We start from the raw sequence: 21,467 nt of genomic DNA on the forward strand, positions 1-21,467 counted from the left end.
AATATTTCTTAGCATTGATTTCTAAAATATATTTCCCACCTAGGGCTTTATGTAAGGGGCATGGAATGATAGAGTGTATATTGTGCTAATGCATACCATTCCTACAGCAAATAATGATTTTTTTTAACAGTTCCTCATGAAATCCAGCTAATAATAACATTAAACCCAACTCAGTGATATCAGTTCTGTTCAGAGCAAAGATGATATGGTCCATCTATGTGGCCTTCTGTTGTTGGTCTGGCTTCACTTCAAGGATAAACTTGGAGCCCCTGGCCCTAAAATGGTATTCCATCTGGTTCAGTAGAGCAGGCATTTTGAGATTGGGCTGTCAGGCTAGGACCAAAACTTCTGTTTGCTGGGTGACTGGTTGAGGTAGGTTCATATGCCATAGAAACCAAGTGAGAATTGGTGTGAATGACATCATTTGAGGGAAATTCAGGTGCCTAAATAGACAGTTTCCTGAATAGGGAATTTAGGAGCACCTGTTAGCAAAGCCATAAACATCTCTGCATCTGCATCAAATTAGAAAGCGTTAATCAGCTTTTTTATTCCCTAACTTATTAAGATTTAAATTTACTGGCTTTTTACCCCCTAACTTACTAAGATTTAAATTTGCCATTGAGGGTAGGCTAAAGCAGCCACACTTCTATGCTGCTGGTGGGAGTGTATATTGATACAAACGTTTTGGAAAGCAATTTGGCAATGTATTTCAAGAGCCTTAAAGGAATTCATAGCATTTGACCTAGTAGTTCTACTTCTGGGAACTATCCCAAGGAAATAATCCTTAAAAAAAAAAAAAAAAGTTCTAAACCTTAGAAATTTTTAAGTATTATTTGTAATACTTCATTACTTCATTTGTAATATCAAGAAATTAGAGCAATTTAAATGTCTTACAGAAGGAGAATAGATAAACAAATATATTCTATTCAAAGGAATCTTATGACTCAAGTTAAAATATTTTGGAGAATATGTTGTAAGAAATTTTCTTAAAATGTTAAGTGAGAAAGCAAATTACAGAGTACAAATAATAGAAGTTGAGCTGTATTTTATTTTTTATTTATTTATTTTTTTTTAATTTTTTTTTTCCAACGTTTTTTATTTATTTTTGGGACAGAGAGAGACAGAGCATGAACGGGGGAGGGGCAGAGAGAGAGGGAGACACAGAATCGGAAACAGGCTCCAGGCTCCCAGCCATCGGCCCAGAGCCCGACGCGGGGCTCGAACTCATGGACCGCGAGATCGTGACCTGGCTGAAGTCGGACGCTTAACCGACTGCGCCACCCAGGCGCCCCTGAACTGTATTTTAAAATACAGTTAAGGACACCTAAATGGTTCAGTTGGTTAAGCATCCTACTTCAGCTTGGGTCATGGTCTCATGGTTTATGAGTTTGAGCCCCGCATCAGGCTCTGCCTGACAGCTTAGAGCCTGGAGCCTGTTTCGGATTCTGTGTCTCCATCTCTCTCTGCCCCTCCCTCATTCGCACTCTGTTCTCTCTCTCTCTCTCAAAAATAAACATTAGGGGCTCCTGGGTGGCGCAGTCGGTTAAGCGTCTGACTTCAGCCAGGTCACGATCTCGCGGTCCGTGAGTTCGAGCCCCGCGTTGGGCTCTGGGCTGATGGCTCGGAGCCTGGAGCCTGTTTCCGATTCTGTGTCTCCCTCTCTCTGCCCCTCCCCCATTCATGCTCTGTCTGTCTCTCTCTGTCCCAAAAATAAATAAAAAACGTTGGAAAAAAAAATTTAAAAAAATAAAAAAATAAAAAAAATAAACATTAAATTTTTTAATAAAATAATAAAAATACACTTAGAAGTAAAGACTGTAGGAAATGTTTACCAGGAACATTTATTACCTAAGGAATAAATGTTTTTGGTTATTAAAACTTACTTTTAAGAAAAACAATCACAATTTTTGATTAGCATTTTCAAAGGGAAGACCTATATAACTATATAAATCTTTGTATTCTCTAGGAAAAAGAACTCTATAGTAAAGAAGGGGTAATTAATTATAGCCAGGCCCTACTGAATTTCAGTATTCACCCCTCACGGCAACCAGATCCCTCTGTTGAAGTTGCATTTACTAATAAGCATTCTGATTTCGACAGCAGGAAAAAAGTGCCCCCAGATGAGGGTCTCTGAAATCCCAACCATTCAGTTATTACAAAGGCTGTGCCTCTCTTATAAGTAAATAAAGTGACATTTTGGTTTATTAACTAGACTCTTATGAATTTGATTAGTCTTGAGTCAGTCTCCCAGAGCCTGATTTTTGCTCACGAATGGGATAAAATTGGGTTTTTGAACTTGGAAATCTGAGTTCCAGATCCCGAACTTCTTGATTCCCACTAAAATACAGCAACAACCCTGAAGCACTTTTCAGACCATTAGCAGTCTAGCCCCTTGTTTCATTGGCAAAAGAAGAAAGAGCAGAAATGAAAGAGAAAATAATATTTTTATGTGATGAGCTAGTCTTTGAGTTAAAAAAAAAAAAACTAGAAATACTGGTGGTCTTTCCTCAAGTAGTAAATGCTTAATAACTCACTTAGGAAAGCCTTTGATTATGGATCTTTAGTTTTTCTGGTAATGTAAACTATAATATAATCTGGCTAAGTATATTCACTTAATATTTGACTAACTTCTTTAGCAGTGTTACATATATCACCAGGCTTTGTAGTTAATTCACACATTAATTTTTTTATAAAAGCTTTACTCATATAACAATTCACATATACAATTTCCCCACTTAGAGTATACAATTCAGAATTCACACAGTTGTGCAAACTCTTACCACAGTCAATTTTAGAACATTTTCATTACCACCAAAAGAAATCCAATACCCATTAGCAGTCACTCCCAGTTCCCTTCCTAACCTTCTAGCCCCAGGTAACCACTAATTTACTTTCTGTCTCTATAGTTTGTCTGTTCTGGACTTTTCATATATACCGAATCATGTAACATGTGGTCTTTTATCCACTGGCTTTTTCATTCAGCATGTATTCACAGTTCATCAGTATTACAGTATGTATCAGTAGTTCATTTCTTTTTATTTATTATTCATTATGTTTTACTTTTATTTACTTTATTTCTAATGTTCCGTTGTATAACTCTACCACATTCTATTTATCCATTCATCTGTTGTTGGATATTTTTATTGTTTCCGATTTGAAGCCAGTATGAATACCACTATGAACATTCTTTGCAGGTGTTTGTGTGAGCAATTTTTTAATTTTTCTTGGGTATATACATACCTAGGAGTAGAACTGATGAGTCATATGGTAATTCCATATTTAACATTTTGAGGTACCGGCACACTGTTCATTCTCCAGAGTAGCTACACCAGCTTATAATCCTATCATCGATGTGTGAGGGTTCCAGTATCACCACATCCTTGTCAACATTTGCTATTCTCTGTAATAATGTATCTGATGATTATAACCAACCTAGCAAAGTATATCTCATTATGATTTTGATTTGCATTTCTCTGTTGAGTAATGATTTGAGCATCTTTTCATGTCTTTATTATCCACTTGCATATCTTCTTTGGAGAAATATCTATTCAAATTCTTTGCCCATTTTTTAACTGTGTTCTCTTTTATTGTTGAATTGTAAGAATTCTTTATTTTGGATATAAGTCCTTTATTATATACAATTCATGGATATTTTCTCCATTCTGTGGGTTCTCTTTTCACTTTCTTGTTGGTATCCTTTGAAGCACACATAATTTTGAGGAAATCTGATTTATTTTTTCTTGTGCTTTTAGTGTCATAGCTAATAAACCATTGTCTAATCCAAGATCACAAAGATTCACATTTCTTTTTTCCTCTAAGAGTTTTATAGTTTTAACTCCTACATTTAGGTCTTGATCCATTTTGAGTTAATTTCTTTCTATATGGTATAAGGAAGTGTTCTAACTTTATTTTTTGTTTTTATTTTTTATTTATATTTTTTATTTTTTGTCCAGTTGTCCCAGCACCATTTATTGAAAAGACAGTTATTTTTCCACTGAATTGTCTTGGCATACTTGTTGAAAATCAAGAATTATAAATGTGAGGGTTTATTACTAGACTATCTATTGGGCTACAAGTCCATACCTTTATTTTTTTTTTTTTTTCATTCATTCTACAAAGATTTATTGAGCATCTTTATATGGCAAGCATTATTGACATGTCCATGTTACTTGCTTTTGGAAACTAAATCATTCCTCTCCAAAGCCCAAATCTTCTCCAAGAAACTCATTCTAACAGGATATAGTATCTCTTTTTCTTAATGAGTTGTGAAGTGATTTCCTTTCATAGCTACACCCATAGAGACAATTTTATCTTCGATTTGTACACAGAGTTTTGGCAAGTTGTTGTTTGTTTTATAAATGTTCAGAAGTCTGAGTATGTTTTAGAAGGCTTAGAAGAATGAAAATTTGTCTGGGATGGTCCAGTGGATGTAATGAAGATGGGTTGGTTTTATTTTAATTTTTTAAATGTTTATTTATTTTTGAGACAGAGAAAGAGAGAGCATGCACATGAGTGGTGGAGGGGCAGAGAGAGAGAGAGAGAGAGAGAGAGAGAGAGAGAGAGAGAATCCCAAGCAGGCTCTGCACTATCAGCACAAAGCCTAATGTGGGACTCAAACACGAACTGTGAGATCATGACCTGAGCTGAAGTCGAACGCCCAACTGACTGAGCCACCCAGACGCCCCAAAGATGGGTTAGTTTTAGAGTGAAAGGAGGATCTGAAGCCATGATGAGAGTTCCTGTCAGGTGTAGGGTGGCCCACGTGTAACTTGAAAGGTGCAGAAAGTTGGTAAGTCTAGTTGTTGTTATCTGTAAGGCCAGAGAGAAATGGCAGAGGTGAGGGTAGTGGAGCCCATATACTTCTGTTTCCAATTTTATTTAAATTAAAAAACAATTTTTTTTAATCATTTATTTTTGAGAGAGAAACAGAGAGACAGAACACAAGTGGGGAAGGGGTAGAAAGAGAAGGAGACAGAGAAGGAGACACAGAATTCGAAGTAGGCTCCAGACTTTGAGCTATCAGCATAGAGCCTGACTCAGGACTCCAACTCATAAACCATGACATCATGACCTGAGCTGAAGTTGGATGCCCAACTGACTGAGCCACCCAGGCACCCCTCTGGATTTTATTTTAGAGGGGCAGTTCCTTGCCAGTATAAAGTTACAACAAGAAAATGAGGCTTACAGATACTGGCTTATTGCTGGGTCTAAGATGACCTAAAGGAGGCAAGGGTTTTTTTGTAATGGTGGTGGCTCATCTTTCTATAGGGGTTGTAGTTGTAAGAATTGAAGGGGAAAGCCAAAGAAATGTAAACTTAGCAGAATCTAATGATTATCTAAAATAACTCAGGATGATTCCAGTGTTACAACTTTCAGACTTTGGAAGGATAATTGTACCAATGCTTACTGTAATGAACAAGGTGAGGAGGAATGGCTTATATAGATTACAAACTTTGATTTTGGTATGCTTATTGGCAAAATATTTGAGTAAATTATAGAAGGTAACTATTAGATAGTTCGGTGTCTAATAATACAGTATAGACAGTATATATGATATCAGGAGTTGCTAACATTCATTAGATATAAATACAGTTGGTTTCCCTTCCATAGGTGCCTGTTCATTTTTGAAACCCATATTGTAAAATGACCTTTCAGTGTCTAATTTTAGAGGGTAAGCAATGGTTTTGCTTTCTCTATATGATAAGTGTAAAATATATTGCACTTGGTTAGGGATTTTGACAGGCTTGAGAAAGGTACCTAGATTCCATGGTATGCTATTGCCATTAACAATATTGTTTTGGAAAAAAAAAAAAAAGCGGTATTATTGTTTTGGAGGGAAAAAGTTTTTAATATTGAAAAACAGTTTATATGCCAATATAGATAAGTTTTAGTTGTTCAAGATGGTTTTATGTCTAAACATTAAAATTGAATGTTTCAGAAAATTTATGACATGTTGAAACTTGGTACAATATACGTTTATTTACCCATCCTAAAATATCTTTCAGGAATTGTTCCATCTTCTGTTGTCCTGACTTCCTTCCAGGTGATGTCAAGAGTTTTTCTAATATGGGCGGTAACACATAGCGTAAAAGAGGTAAGCATTTATGTAGACTAGAATAAAATCCGATCACCACTAACAAATGCTGGTCAACTTTTCTCTCTCACCATGTGTGTTATGGCTAAAGATGGAACTCTAGGTCACGTCAACATAGCCCAAATAAAATTTGTATTTGCTGTAGCAGTTGGGTTACTGGTGGGAAACAGAGTCCAGATATATACAGTGTTATTAAAGAGAAGACTGGCTAAATGATAAAGTCCTGCAGTCTTACTTCCCATAGAGATTTGGATGATGTGGATGTGGTCTGCAACTCAGTTATATTTTGGGGGTATCTTGTTTGTATCCAGCACACTAAACTCGACATCTGCACCCTTATAGTGGGACTATTAGGGGAGTAGGGGATATTAATTCAGTCCAGAGCACTGCTTTTTATAGGACCAGGAGAAACAAACTTGTTTCCACACTGCCCACTAGGACTCGTGGAATTCCCAGTGTGCCAAGTGGTTCTGGAAGGGGGGAGTGCTGTGCAGAGGGCTGGGGCCGTATGTACCCAGGCAGGCCCAGGGATGCTGAGAGAAAGCCAGCATTACCATTGGTGTGACTCCACAACTAAGCTTGCATTTTCTGGTTTTGGAGAAGGGGATTATTTCTCTGTATGTTTTTCTCTTTTTGAAAGACCATTATTTCTTGCTAACATCATCTTCAGGTAGAGTACCTGTAGCCACTAGGAGGATTCATTTTTCAGTTTTTCAGTCCCAATAACCTAGCACCAGCATTATTGGAATCTTTGGGGTTCATGAAATGTGCTTATCCATTAGCATTATTCTGATGTTTTCTTTGTCTTCTTCTATTCTTCTAAAATCCCTGTCAAAACATTTTGGTTTTCAGGATTTATTTTGACAGTTTCATTTGTATTTCAGCTAATGAGGGGTAATTTTTTTTTTTTTTTACTTTTTATTGGCATATGATATACATACAGAAAAATGCACATGGCTAATGAGTTTTTAATCAAAGCTGATTAAGCTAAGTTATTATTTTTGTTACATTCTATGAACTTTGCAGATCCAAAGGCTTTTTTTTAACCTCTCTCACTTCTTGAAGATGTCTAAACTTTATATGCAAGAAGAATGTAAGAACAATCACATACTTTTAAAAAATCCCAGTTAGTTAATATATACAGTGTTCTGTTAGTTTCAGGTACAATATAGTGATTCATCAATTCTATGCATTACTCAGTGTTCATCATGATGAATGTGCTCTTAATCCCCTTCACCTCTTTCACCCATCCCCTTCTCATAACCGTTGTTTGTTCTCTGTGGTTAAGAGTCTGGTTTTGAAAAAAAAAAAAAAAAAAGAGTCTGGTTTTGGGGGACACCTGGGTGGCTCAGTCCATTAAGTGGCAGACTTCGGCTCAGGTCATGATCTCATGGTTCGTGACTTCGAGCCCCCACATCAGGCTCTCTGCTGTTAGACCAGAATCTGCTTGGGATCCTCTTGTCTCCCTCTGTCTCTCAAAATTAAGTAAACATTTAAAAAAACATTTTTTTAAAGAGTCTGGGTTTTGGTTTGTCCCCTTTTTCTTTGTTTAATACTTTTAAAACGTGATCACAGGGGCACCTGGGTGGCTCAGTCGGTTAAACGTCCGACTTCAGCTCAGGTCACGATCTCGCGGTCCGTGAGTTTGAGCCCCGCGTCAGGCTCTTGGCTGATGGCTCAGAGCCTGGAGCCTGCTTCCGATTCTGTGTCTCCCTCTCTCTCTCTGCCCCTCCCTCGTTCATGCTCTGTCTCTCTCTGTCTCAAAAATAAATTTTAAAAAAAATTAAAAAAAAATAAAACGTGATCACATTTCCACATTTCTGTAAAAAAAACAACCACCAGCAAATAAATCCTAATGTAGCATATCACCCTTTGTTCTCAGTCTGATTTGTTTATAGAGTGAGGAAGTTACTTTATTTATAATACCATGTAACCTTTTCATTCATTTCAAATTCTTTCTACAAATCATTTTTAACCTGTATTCCTTCCTTCTTTATGTACTCACAATATTTGTTTTAATGAACAACTCATTAACTTTCCAAGAGTCTCAAGTGACCCAAAATTTCTTTCTGCTAGGAACTCATCTACATTCTTAAATAGGTAATTTTGTAGTTTAAGTAATTAAATGTTAGGTACATGAAGACAGAGTATTGTCAACTATGGGGTGTGTGATAGCTTTGCCCACCCAATCAGATAATAATTGTTTAGGTGCCAGTGCCCCAGCTGATAGATTATTTATGGCTTCTGCTTTTTCTCTCTTCTGCCTCGGTGATCACTCTTCTCCTTAATAGCCTCTGGCAAAGCGGGTTGTAGGTAAATCTAAAATGCTTTTAATTCAGGTCAAGCAGTTGTTAGCTATATCACTGTTAGCAATATTTGCCAGAATTCCCTGGGGGATCATTAAGACTACTTGGTTTAAAAACGTTTCTGTGGATTATAGGTGCTCAGGCCTGGCCATTGTCCTCAGTAACCATGTTGCTTGACTGATGCATAGATTTGACAGTTTCAGATGGTTTCACATACAGTGTCATACTTGAACTTTACAGTAAGTTATACAGTTGTTACATTTGCATATTCAAAATTGTTTCTCTGCAGCCACACTTACCCAGTTTCCACTGTCACTGACATATTAAGAACATGGTGTAATAAATTTTGTTGTCTTTCTGCCACCAGTTGGGTCCTCCTCTTTTCACATATATACCCTATTAGTTGACTTGCTCCTTTCTCACATAAATAGGATTCATTGTTTCTGCTATCCTGGGATCATAGTTCCTTTCTCCTTGTTCCCCTTTTCTTTGAACAAAACTCCATTATTTTGTTTACACAGTAGATGCCCTCTCGGCCCACCCCAGGTCATGGATAGCTAACTTGAAAGAGCCTGTTGCTGTGGCATTTCAGAGGCCAGTCTGCTGTCTGTCACCTGTTCCTCAGTCTCTGCTCTAGGCCAACGCTATTTTTCCTGCCTTAGACTTTTGTATTAGCGGTAATTCACTTTGTTCTGTACAACATTACTTATAGCTTCCCTGCTAAACTTCCATTCTTCTGTTTCTTGAAACATCTTTAAAATATACTTGGGGCGCCTCGGTGGCTTAGTCAGTTGGGTGTCCAACTTTGATTCAGGTCATGAGCTTACAAGTTGGTGAGCTCGAATCCCACATCAGGCTTGCTGCTGTCAGCGCAGAGCCTGCTTCAGATCCTCTGTCCCCCTCTCTCTCTGCCCCTCCTCTGCTCGCATTCTTGCTGTCTCAAAAATAAACAAACAGTTTTAAAAAAATATACTCTTATTTTCTTTACATTCAACTCTATTTACTTTGATGGTGGGAACCACATAACTAACACATAAGGAAACTGATACCAGAAATAACTGCTTAATGATATATATCTTGGGGCGCCTGGGTGACTCAGTTGGTTAAGCATCCAACTTCGGCTCAGGTCATGATCTCGCGGTTTTTGGGTTCAAGCCGTGCTGTAAGCACAGAGCCTGAAGCCTGCTTCGGATTTTGTGTCTCCCTCTTTCTCTGCCCTCCCCCCGTTTGTGCTCTGTCTCTCCATCTCTCTCAAAGATAAACATTTTTAAAAAAATTTTTTAAGTAGGGGCGCCTGGGTGGCGCAGTCGGTTAAGCGTCCGACTTCAGCCAGGTCACGATCTCGCTGTCCGTGAGTTCGAGCCCCGCGTCAGGCTCTGGGCTGATGGCTCAGAGCCTGGAGCCTGTTTCCGATTCTGTGTCTCCGTCTCTCTCTGCCCCTCCCCCGTTCATGCTATGTCTCTCTCTGTCCCAAAAATAAATAAAAAATGTTAAAAAAAAAAAAAAATTTTTTTAAGTAGTAATACATATCTCACTTTCTCATAGTCATGTTCAAATTCTTTTCATAGTACTATACTTTCTCTTTTTTTTCTTTTTTTTCAACGTTTTTTTTTTTTTTTAATTTATTTTTGGGACAGAGAGAGACAGAGCATGAACAGGGGAGGGGCAGAGAGAGAGGGAGCCACAGAATCAGAAACAGGCTCCAGGCTCCGAGCCATCAGCCCAGAGCCTGACGCGGGGCTCGAACTCACAGACCGCGAGATTGTGACCTGGCTGAAGTCGGACGCTTAACCGACTGCGCCACCCAGGCGCCCCATACTACTATACTTTCATTCTCAGTTTCTTTTTACATCCAATTCCCCTGTAAAGTGGACAAGAGAGGCGCCTTGAGGGCGCTTAGTCAGTTAAGTGTCCAGCTTCAGCTCAGGTCGTGATCTCACAGTTCGTGAGTTTGAACCTCATGTCAGACTCTGTGCTGGCAGTGCAGAGCCTGCTTGGGATTCTCTGTCTCCTTCTCTGTCTGTCCCTCCCTCCTCTCTGCCTCTCTCTTTCTCTCAAAAATACATAAACACACATTTTTTAAAAATAAAGTGGACAAGAATTCTTCTTGTTCCTAGCGTTATGTTTGCATTTGGACTCTTGCTACCCCCACCCACTCTGGCCTGCTTAGGTTTTCCATACTCATTCCCTTTGTTTTTCTGTAATTGTACATGGTGTACTAAGGTAATGGCTTTTAAGACTAGATGCTACTTTTTTAATATGTGGGATGTATTTCCTTTTAAGAGGCCTTCTAGCACACACATCTCACTTATCATTTTAATTCTCTGCCCATGCCATGCTAGTCACATAAATGTTGCCATGTATCCTATAGGACCAGAAGGTGACTAGATGGCTTTCTTTTATGATTGTAAGGACCCACCCACCAGTTGGTATGACATCTTAATTGGTAGGTCTCTTTATTCAGGTGTTTCTAAACTGAGCATAGCAAATAACCTTCCCACGTTTTTCCTTTTAAAGAGAGCACCTATATGGCATAGTAAAGCTTCTGACAAAAACAACAAGCTCAGGGTGGGAGGTAGACTATGGGAATCAGCACTTCTAGCTGACCTCTTTCCTTTCCAGTTTTCACCCTTGTCTCCCCAACTTGAACTGACTCCTTCGCCATCCCTTAGCCAGGCTGGCCACTGCTGCCTCCCCATCAGACCTCCCTGGGCTTTTCCCTTGCACTCTGTTTGAGTCTGTTCTTTGTCTCTTCATTGAACTGAAACAAGATTGGCATTTTTCAAAGTGAACTGCAACAGAAAATACCACCTTCTATCCCTCACTGTAACCCCCCTTCCAAAGGAGACAAGTTCATGGGGCACTTGTTATTGTCCAAAAGTAGCTAAGCTGAGCCTCACATTCCTAGATATGCAAACAGGTCACTGTCCCTTTTCATGACCCAGCCTTCTTTGAAGAAGCCACCCCAAATCCTCGTCTGAATTCTCAGTGTAAGATCACCGTGTTCTTGAAGCTGATCACTAACATGGACAGTAGTTGAGAAAGAAGTTGCTGGAGTCTCACTGTGGCTTTAGCCCAAATGTAATGAATACCCTCTATGGTCTGCTAGGGATAGTTTGCATAAAATAAAACTATACCCTGGAGTGCAGAGCCTTCTTTTCTTTCTTCCTTACCCTCTGCCACCATTGGAGAAAGGGATGTTTTCCTGCATTCTTCTGGAATGTTCTGTGAGTTCTCCTGATTTTACCAGTCAGCTGTTTCCCACCTCTTTTTGGCATGCTACTGGGCTTTGTGACACTTAAACTGCCATTATTGCCAACTTCTCAGTGAGATGCTTACAAGAAGCTTGTAGTCAGTGTTTAAGAAACTTAGTAACCTCCCGTTTTTTATCATCATACTGATCTTTGATGCATTACAGCTTACAGAAGGCCTTATTAAGGTATGTTGTGATCATTTACTCTTGACAGCTGTCCCTTGAGATAGGCTGTAGCCTCCAATTAGAGTTTGGAAGCTAGACAGGCAAAGTGACTGTCACATATCCAACATATGGCAGAGTTGGGGATGGACTTCTGATTCCAAAGTCTTCCCACTGTATTAGAGCTTCCTTCTCACTGTTTAAATTGTGGTGTGAACACAACCTTATTTTGTGTGCTGACTATGCTTTCTCTATCTCGTGTGGAATGGAAAAGCCCCATCTCGGACCCCAAAACACGTGCCTCTCCAGAAGCTCTGTCATGCCACATGCATATGCTGAGGTAGGATGCTCAGTCAGATCATCCGAATGGGAAGCGTCAGCGTGAGCTGTGGACCCTGGGCGCTCATCTGTGGCCCTTTGCCCACTTGCTCCTCTGTTATTTCAGTGCTGCAGTGGCTCTGTGATGAGTCCCTCTGATTAACTAGCCTTTCTCCTTGAGTTCCAAGACTGGGCACCTGGGTGGCTCAGTCGGTTAAGTGTCCGACTTAATTTCAGCTCAGGTCATGAAAGGCTAGTTTCATGGTTTGTGAGTTTGAGCCCCATGTCAGGCTGTGTGCTATCAGTGGTTGAGCTAATCAGCCTGGTTGAGATTCTCTCTCTCTGCCGCTCTCTCTCTCTTTCTCCCTCTCTTTCTCTCTCAAAAATAAATAAACTTTAAAAAAAGTTTCAAGACTGTATTTCTATTCGTGTTTATGGACTGTTTGGAACAGAATTACCCAGAAAGCTTATTAAAAGTGAGCACTCCATGGGACGCTTAGGTGGCTCACTCAGTTAAGCGTCCAACTCTTAATTTCAGCTCAGGTCATGATCTGATGGTCATGAGATTGAGCCCTGTGTCAGGCTCCACATTGACAGTGCAGAGCCTGCTTGGGATTCTCTCTCTCTCTCTCTCTGCTCCTCCCCTTTGCACATATGCATTCTTTTTTTCTCTCTCAAAATAAATAAACTTTTAAAAAAGTAAAAATGCACATTCCAAGTCCCACCCCACATTTGATACAGAATCTCTGGGAGTGAAGCCAGAGTATCATCATTGTTATTAAGCTCCTCAGATAATTTTACAAATTCTAAGATTGGAGAAACACTCCAAGATATTTTTTGTTGCACTGTAATGTTAATTGATTGGCTTTCTCTCTCTCTTTGTTTTATTTTATTTTTAAGTAATCTCTACATCCAACGTGGGGCTTGAACTCACAACCCCAAGATGAAGAGTTGCATGCTCCACCTACTGAGCCATCCAAACACCCCTGACCTTCTCTTTCCTTGATTTTCCTTCATATTTCTACTTAATGTACTTGAAGCCTAACCAGATCTTAAAGAATAAAAGCCATGGGGTGCTCTTACACTGCTAAGTAAAGGCACTGTGGAGTTTCTGGTGCCTTGTCCGAAATCCAGAGCTGCTGAACTGAAGTTCGTGTGCATGTAAGAAGAAACTTGAGAGGCCCAACTTGAAAGCAGAGGAAGATGAGAAGCCATAGCATTGAAGAAGCAAAACTAACTTCCATTGGTTTGTTTTTAAGAGAGAAGATAAGGAATCCAGCTGCTTCATTTTGGGGTGGGTTGTGGGAAGGGCTCTGTCCTGGGCATGTGCCTGTCATGTTGCCTTGCCAGAACCACCAGACATATCGTTTAAGAGGTCATTTGCAGGCCATTGCACGGAGGAAATGCTGTGCAAACACACTAAACACTCCTCTTCCTGGGATTTATCAAGAAATGTCACCTTCCTTGGACAGTTTTTTTTTATTTTCTAGGTAATTGGAACTCAATATTCTAGAACTTGGAGGCTTAGCAACCATAACTGTGTGAGGAGTTGTTAAGTGTTGACTTTGACACTTATCCTGTAGCTTATGACAAAATACTTCAACATTCTGGACCTCATTTTTCTCATCTGTAATACAAATATCTGCCCTGCTTATGTCAGAGTTTTGTGAAGATGAAGTGAGAAGGATTTGCAAAAACAAACAACGGTATTCAGAAACCAAGATCTCGAGCATGCAGCTTTTGCTGAACAGCTCCTGAAAGCCCTTAGAAAGCAGTTCCACCTCGGAAGGAATGCTCCTTGTTTCCTCGATGAACTGTTTTCTTTTTCTTCCTCTTATCTTCTCCTTCACTCTTGTGGAAGCTAAAATACTAAGTAAAGTACCACCCTAACTCCCACACTCCTTATCCTATTTTTGGTTGCATTACAGGTTTTTCTTTTCTGCCTGGTCCTCTGCTGGGTTCGCAGTGTGCGCATGCTCTTAGTCACCTCATGAGGTTGCTTCTCCTGTTAGTGTGTTTCTTGTGGCTGCACATGCTTCTTGTTGTCCCTAATGGCCATCTGTGCACACAGTGTTTCCGCGAGGTGGGAAGGGCGCCTTCTTACCCCATCAATCAGATCAGGACCTGAGGTGCTTTGTCTGGGGCACACTTGGTTCTCTACTTAGACCAGAAGCCATGCCACTCTGTCTTGTAGCACAGCGCCCTTTCCACAGTGACATTTCATCTTAGCAAAGGCCATTGGGATACATTCAGTATCTTTTGCCCCCTTGAATGCTGAATGTCTCAGATTCTCCACCTGATTCCATCTTCCCTTACTTTCTATTTTAAATATTTCTGTAGGTGGATTTGCATCACCTTCACTTTTAAAATTAGCACCTCTCTTAAAGGTAGGAACCATTATCATTTGATTGTTAATCAGACACTGTCAAACTTTAGACAACTCCTAGACAAATGCAGCCACACTATATTGCCACTTCCACGTCTGTTAATAATGGACACTTAAAGATAGTGTTACTTTTTTCATAGATGGTTCATTCTGCCACTGCCTGTACTTAGCATAGGTGATTTTGGCACAGATTGCCTATTTTTCTCTCCATGTTTTTATGCCTGTCTCTTTCCAACATTTTCTTGAGCTAAGTATAAAGATTTTTATTTCAAAATATTGAAAAATACTTAGATTTTTGTAGGTTCACTTCTGCCATCCCATGTTGCTTCTTTCTCCCATTGTCTTAGTGCTTTTGTAGCCCTTGAAAAACTTCGCTGGATTCATCTGTTCAAAATATAGTATAATTCTTCAGTAATTAAGTCAGTTGTGTTAAAAGGAGAAGCAAGCACACATGTTAAACCGTGCAAACCGGCATCACCAGTACTTCCTACAGAACATAGCCCCCTTTCTCAATTAGTTGTTGAATAGGTGCCAAGTAAAACAAAATCAGGAAATTGGTTTCATTCGTCTTTAATGTTAATCTTCGTCTCCTCTGGGCTCTCCTCCCCATGGTGACCCTGCTTCACAGACACCCCTGCACTTGAAGCTTCTCAGGACCTTTTCTTCTGCTCTCTCACCCTAAGGGCTAACTCTGACATCCACCATTCCCAGTTGTCAACTCCGGCCTGAGAGGGAACAGTTACATCAGACAAATGCCCTGGAAGGCTGCACAGTTTGTTATTTTCATTTGGGGGGATCTCTCTCAGGAGAGAAGGGGTGAGGGCCAGACCTGCGTCAGCCTACCCCATTGCAGACTGTCCTGGAGACACCCAGCCCTTTCAGGCTTGAGCAGTGTTGGCTTCTTCCTTTTCCTCTACCCCAGAGCTTCCAGATCTTAGGTTTTCCAGTATATTTTACAGTTAGTTAGTCTTTTTATATGTTATGCTAAAGTCCCCTGCTCCCTTGTAAGTGATGTTCTGGAAGCATCAGTAGGGTCACCTACATTGCTCCTATTTTTTCATAATGAAATTTCTGATAAAGCAACTTACTCTTGGAATTTGTCATCTTCAAGAATAAGACATTTCTATGCTATTGGGTAGTATCTTAATCTTTGTATTGCTGCTCTTTACAAATAGTAGGTAGCTTGTTTAGAGCCAAATCTGGTTACTTGCAGTCCTGAGATTAACAAAGATGCTTGACTTTTGACATTAGGGAACTTGTGGAGAAGGAATGAGAGTGAAGGAAGGAAAAATAGTTACCTTGGGTATAAAATAGTAGTTGCCCAAATAAGCCCACGAGATTGACGGGCTAGAGCTTACGTGGTTTCAGCTTTGGTTACACGGCATCAGTTTGAATTAAAGAATAACATGGGGAAGCAAAACTCTGTGTCACAGAAGTATGCTGCAGAGTTGTATTGTCAGTGGACAGTTACCAGGAAGTGAATTCTGGCATTCAAACTGTCAACCATGGTTTGAAAATGAAATGCGGTAAAGTGCTTATTTAGACTGTTTATTCCAAGCCAAAAAAGGTAACAGTTTGGTTACCAACATTTTTCTTTTGGGTATTTCCTCTTTCCCAGCACTGTCTAGTAGAACTTTCTACAGTAGTGGAAGTGTTCTGTATCTGCACTGTTCAATACAGTAGCTACTAGCTATATGTGAGCACATTGAACCCTTGAAACAAGGTAAGTGTGACTGAGAAATTGAATTTTAATTTAATTTAATTTAATTTTAAATAGCTACCTGTGATTGGAGGTTACTGTATTAGTGCAGCTGTAGATGTTCAGTGTAATATTATTTACCATTCTCTTGATTTCAGTCAATTAGGTTTTCATATATTTGATCTCCAATGCACATGACTGTGTGATTTTTACTTTATTTTATTTTATTTTATTTTATTTTATTTTATTTTATTTTATTTTATTTTATTTTTTAAGTAGGCTCCACACCCAACGTGGGTCTTGAACTCATGACTGAGGTCAAGAGTCACGAGCTCTCCCAACCAAGCCAGACCGAGCCAGGCAGGCAGTCCTAACTGTGTGATTTAAAAAAAAAAAAAAAAAAAAAATAGATGAAAGATACTTGGTATGCTATGTTATTTAGATCCAGGGATTTTTTTTTCAACACTTGGGATTAAATTGTTAACAAAAATCCTACTTGCAGATGTGGGATGTTGTGTGGCTGGTATTTCTGTTGCAGAGATAGCAGTAGATTAGCTGGTGAGGCGGAAGGCCATGCGAGCCCCACCTTTCAGAAGCCTGTAGCTTGGCCCCTGCAGTAGATTCACCCATGATAACACGTCCCAGGTTTGCCCTTTTTGAAACCATTTCACAAGCCTTTTCTATTCTATTTGAGGTAAAAGATGCCATAGAAGTACAGTCAACATTATTATCCCAATGAGCTCGAAGAGTCTCATTTCATACTATAAAAGTGAGATGATTGACATGCATCGTGAGCATTGCTAAAATATGTCAGCAAAGTCAAGGAAAGTTAAAAATTGTTACCTATAAATTGCTTTTAAACAGGTGTGTTCCACAGTACAATGAGTGGCACTTTTAAAGCATTGATTAATATTCATTTGAAAACTTTTAATATGTGGGAGTAGGAACTATCTCTTAAATTACCTTCTCCTTTGCCAAATCGGTCTTTTATATACTGTAGCTTTTGCAGTATAACTTTATTTTTAAGCATGAAAATGGAGGATGAGATAGTTTAATTAAAAATCTATAAATTAACAAGGATTTATTCAGTACATTCAGCCCTCTGACAGCTGGCCTGCACAGAGAATGCAGCAGGTAACTGGTCTTGTTGGGAATCTTGACAACTATGGGGCAGCCTGAAGAAATCACCTCTTTCCCCCCTATTCCTGTGAAATATATATAAAATATAGTTTAGTTTCTTCAGGGAAGAAGGATCAATAACATTTTATATTTATTCATATCAAGAAGCACTAGATAGGCCCCTCTCATTACAAGCTGTGATGCATCACGGATAAAATAAAGCATAAGTTGTCTGCATTTTCCAGAGAGAGGATCCTTTTCAAGTCTGAAGTGAAACCCTGGTGCACTGCGGGAATTTGTAAGATGTGACTTGATGTACATGTGCGGATGTGTGTGGGTGCATGCTGAGAGTATGCTTTGCATTTTAGAAGGAGGGGAGAACTAATTACCAGGCTTAATGCATTAAAGACTTAACTTTTTTCCTTCAGATTGCTGCCATAAATGTTTGATTTAACAAGAGGAGTTTTGGCATCTTCTCCCTTTTACCTTATTTTGCTCTGGCAAAAAAAAAAAAAAAAAAAGACCAGAATAACCAAAACCTTGAAAATTGTCCATCTCTTTTGCATTCTGCATTTGGTGCTGGATTGTTAGATCAACTTTAGGAAATCTTTTGTTGAGGTCATTGCCTCAGAGGAAACTGTGTTCAAAACCTCAAGTGTAAAAGCTAATCAAGCTAACCATTTTTTTAAATAATATTTTATAGTTTTTAAGACTTTAGCTTTTAAGAATGTTACATTTGTGTAGTGTTTTGTGACCTGTTTAGAGGTTATGAACTGGCAGCAGATGTCTGTCCCACAGGTGGGTTTAAAGAGAAAGTTCAAGAAGAACCTAGTGGCTGGAGGGCATATCGTCTCACAAGAGCAACAGTGTTCAGCTCAGCTAGTGATTGCCAAGTGGATCCAGTGTTATACAATATGGATTTTTTAAAGAAAAGGTAGAAATCTAGATTATTTTTTATGTGGAATCTCCCAGCTTTTAAAAACTAGCTCAAATATTTTTAAAGCACCATAAAAGGACAAACAGAACATCTGTGGTCCAGGACTGTGGACCAACCTTTTTAATATTTCTACTCCAGGAAATGGTATTCATAGCTTTTATTTTTATTTTCTGTCTTCTTGAAGATTTTGCAATTATTAAGCAGTTACAAAACAAAAAGAACCATGACATTTCATGATATTATATAGCCAAGTTCATGTTCTTTTGACCTGTCATTTAGGTTTCTGACAATGATAAGTCCTCTCCCGTCTCTCCTCTAGAGTGTTGAGTTAGGCACATTTCATGGAGGTTTGGGGGCAGACTGTGTGGAGTGAGTATGCCCCAGATCTCCCCATAGGATCACAGTCACCTTCTGCTGTGGTTCTAGTCTGGATTAGATATATGTGATCCAGGTTGGGACTGCCTATGACCCGTCTGATGAGATCCCCATGCTTGAGTTGGGGTGGAGGAAATAGTTGCATGAAAGATTTTCAGTTAATAACATTCTCTTTGGAGGTGAGAGAATCAAACAGAACTCAGGAGGAATCCTGGGAAAGCCTAGCAGCTGGTGAGGTCCTTAGACATCCCAGAGATGGTAGAAGCATATTACCACATCTCCTAAACAACACTGAAACAAACAACAAAAAGCAAAACAACAACAAAACAAAATATTACCTTGGTAATTAAGCCAAAGAGGGCAGCCATCATTGAGTCACAGCATTGGCTAGCATAGTAGTGGGAACTTAATAAGTATTTGTTGAATTGAATTTTCTTTTCATGGAATAGTAACAACTGCTATTTATTAAATCGCTAGCAGTTTACTAAGCATTTGCTATGTGTTTCTGACCCTACAATAACCATGCAAAAGCAAATGTTCTCCCAGTTTCTGCAGGAGGGAGCAGAGGCTCAGAGAGGGTAAGTAACTTGCCTTGATACATGCAGCCTGGAAGACTGAAAGTCTCTGGTTCCCAAGCAATAATGATTAGAGAAGAGGAAGCTATCACCCTCCCTTCATGTTTTCTAGGAAATGGGCTGACTACATAGTAACATTAAAGCTGGGCTCATGGGGACATTTTAGCATTCAGATCTGCATGTCTTTGTCCTAAGTGTGGAATTGATTGAGCATTGCTTGTTGACTGCATGCTTATACATTTTTTTCCATTGCATGTTCAGAAAAGTTGATTTCATGACTGAGAGTTGTTTTGGTAGGCCAAAATGTTTGACTAGCCATCATCCACATCAAAGAATAGCCCTTAGTTATTGTGTTGTAATAGAAAGAATCTTTAAACCAGTTTCCTTTGTCACTGTAAGTTTGAAGAAAATCTATTTGGATGCACTTTTTTCTCTCTTGTAAGGAGGAAATGTATTAATATTTCTTTATAACATAACTCACATTCTCCATAAAATAAGGAATAGTATTTTCTGGTTTGTTTACCATATTACCCTATTAAGGATTTTTAATAAATGCTTAATCATGAAAGACACTTGACACATGAATTGTCATGGGAAAAGACTAATACTGATTTAGACTTTTTAAACCACCATATTTAGTACATTTCAGGTTTTTTTCTTATCAAGCATGATATTTCTTTTAAGTAGATAACTAAATGTGTTATATTTTTGTTCAAAAACTTAATAAAGCTATGGAAAGGACCAGGATTGTCGTCAGAATTGTCCTACTGTCCTGCTCAAGCCCTCGGCTGACATCACCAACCAGGCACCAGCCCTGTGGCCCTTAGCCTCACTCTCATTAGGGAGCTGCCCTCCTCACCTGGGGCTGTTCCAACCAAGTCAGAGAACATGCAGGCTCAGGCTGCAGACGGGTCACCATATATTCATTCTTATTCACTCAAATATTTATTCAGTATTTTCTACGCTCTAGCCGTTGTGCGAAGCACTAGGATACATGAGAGAATGAAGAACATGGGTGCTGTCCTCACAGTGCTTCCCGCGTAGTCAAGGAGCAGAATTGAGCAGACAGCAGTACCATACAATGGGATAAATGAGAAGACAGAGGGAGGACAGGGTGCTGCTGGGACCAGGTGGTCACTTCAGCTGCCCCAGTTGAAGGCTGTGCTAGCCTGTTCGGTTGCTAAGGAGCTGTTCCAGTCTCCTCTGCCCAGTTGTTTCTCTTCATGGGGTGGTCCTGGGGACTCAGTGAATACATACACAGCACTTAGAATAGTGCCTGGCACTTAGGAAGTGCTCAGTAAGTGCTAGCTACATATTCACTGTAATGTAATCTAAACTTGTCAAAAAATTTTAGTGACCAAGTTCTGTGCAGCTGTTTTGAATTATTTTCCATGTCCTGAGGTCCAAGACAGAGATATAATTGATTTTTCACATAGAAATGAATGTTTTTTATACTTGAATAGTTTCACAGCTGTTGAAAATTTACACATAATTACTTTTATCATACTTAAGGAGTAATTAGCCCTGCAAATGGGAGTTATCATTATCTTAATCATCATTATTATCCTACTCTAAAGCATTTATTAAAAATTAGATTTTGCCTTATAATTAAAGCTAACCTCTTCAAAACAAGTTTGTGGACCTTCAGGGTATTTGCCATCTGAAACAATACAAATTGAGAGGTAGCATTAAGTCTATTACTCCTTTGCAACTTACCCTCTTTTAGTGTGCTCTTATTTATGTGCTGTGTTGTAGATGTTCTTGTATGTTTTTGTGGTTATACAGCCTGCCTCTTCCAGCTGATTCAGAGGCTTCCTATCAGGAACAGTATATCTAGAAACTAAATGATAGTTGTATTTGCTTCGAAAAGTACAAAAGCTCTTGATTCCCTCCATTCAGATTCCCCACCTGTTGGCATTTACTACATTTGTTCCATCACCTTTTCTTCTGTCTTTATATACCCATTATCATCTGTCCTTTTCTGAACCTTGAAGCAAGCTGCACTTTCTGTCCTGTCACCCCTCGACACTCAAGTTCATGTTTCAGACATTCTCCTACATCACCTGCAGTGGAGGTGATGGCTTCCTACAACCTTACAATCAAGAAGCCAATAATGATCGAACACTACCACCTCCTCTACAAGCCCCATTTGGATTTCACTAGCTGCCCAAACACTGTTGGGTTTTGCTCTGTTTTTTTTTTTTTTCTTTTCTTTTCTGGAATGGCAAATATTTACTAAGTAT

At 39.2% G+C, this 21,467-nt stretch overlaps 1 protein-coding gene across 2 annotated transcripts in view; it reads left to right on the top strand.

Annotated features, from left to right (window-relative positions):
• Positions 1-21,467, top strand: part of HACD2 (3-hydroxyacyl-CoA dehydratase 2) — a 103,329-nt gene that overhangs the window by 61,921 nt on the left and 19,941 nt on the right. For both annotated transcript variants that reach the window (XM_058731159.1, XM_058731158.1), the window contains exon 4: positions 6,006-6,094. In XM_058731159.1, the coding sequence (XP_058587142.1) occupies positions 6,006-6,094 (89 nt within the window). The remainder of the gene's footprint in view (positions 1-6,005; positions 6,095-21,467) is intronic.

This window comes from Neofelis nebulosa, chromosome 5 (genome assembly GCF_028018385.1).
Source record: "Neofelis nebulosa isolate mNeoNeb1 chromosome 5, mNeoNeb1.pri, whole genome shotgun sequence".
Taxonomy (NCBI): domain Eukaryota; kingdom Metazoa; phylum Chordata; class Mammalia; order Carnivora; family Felidae; genus Neofelis; species Neofelis nebulosa.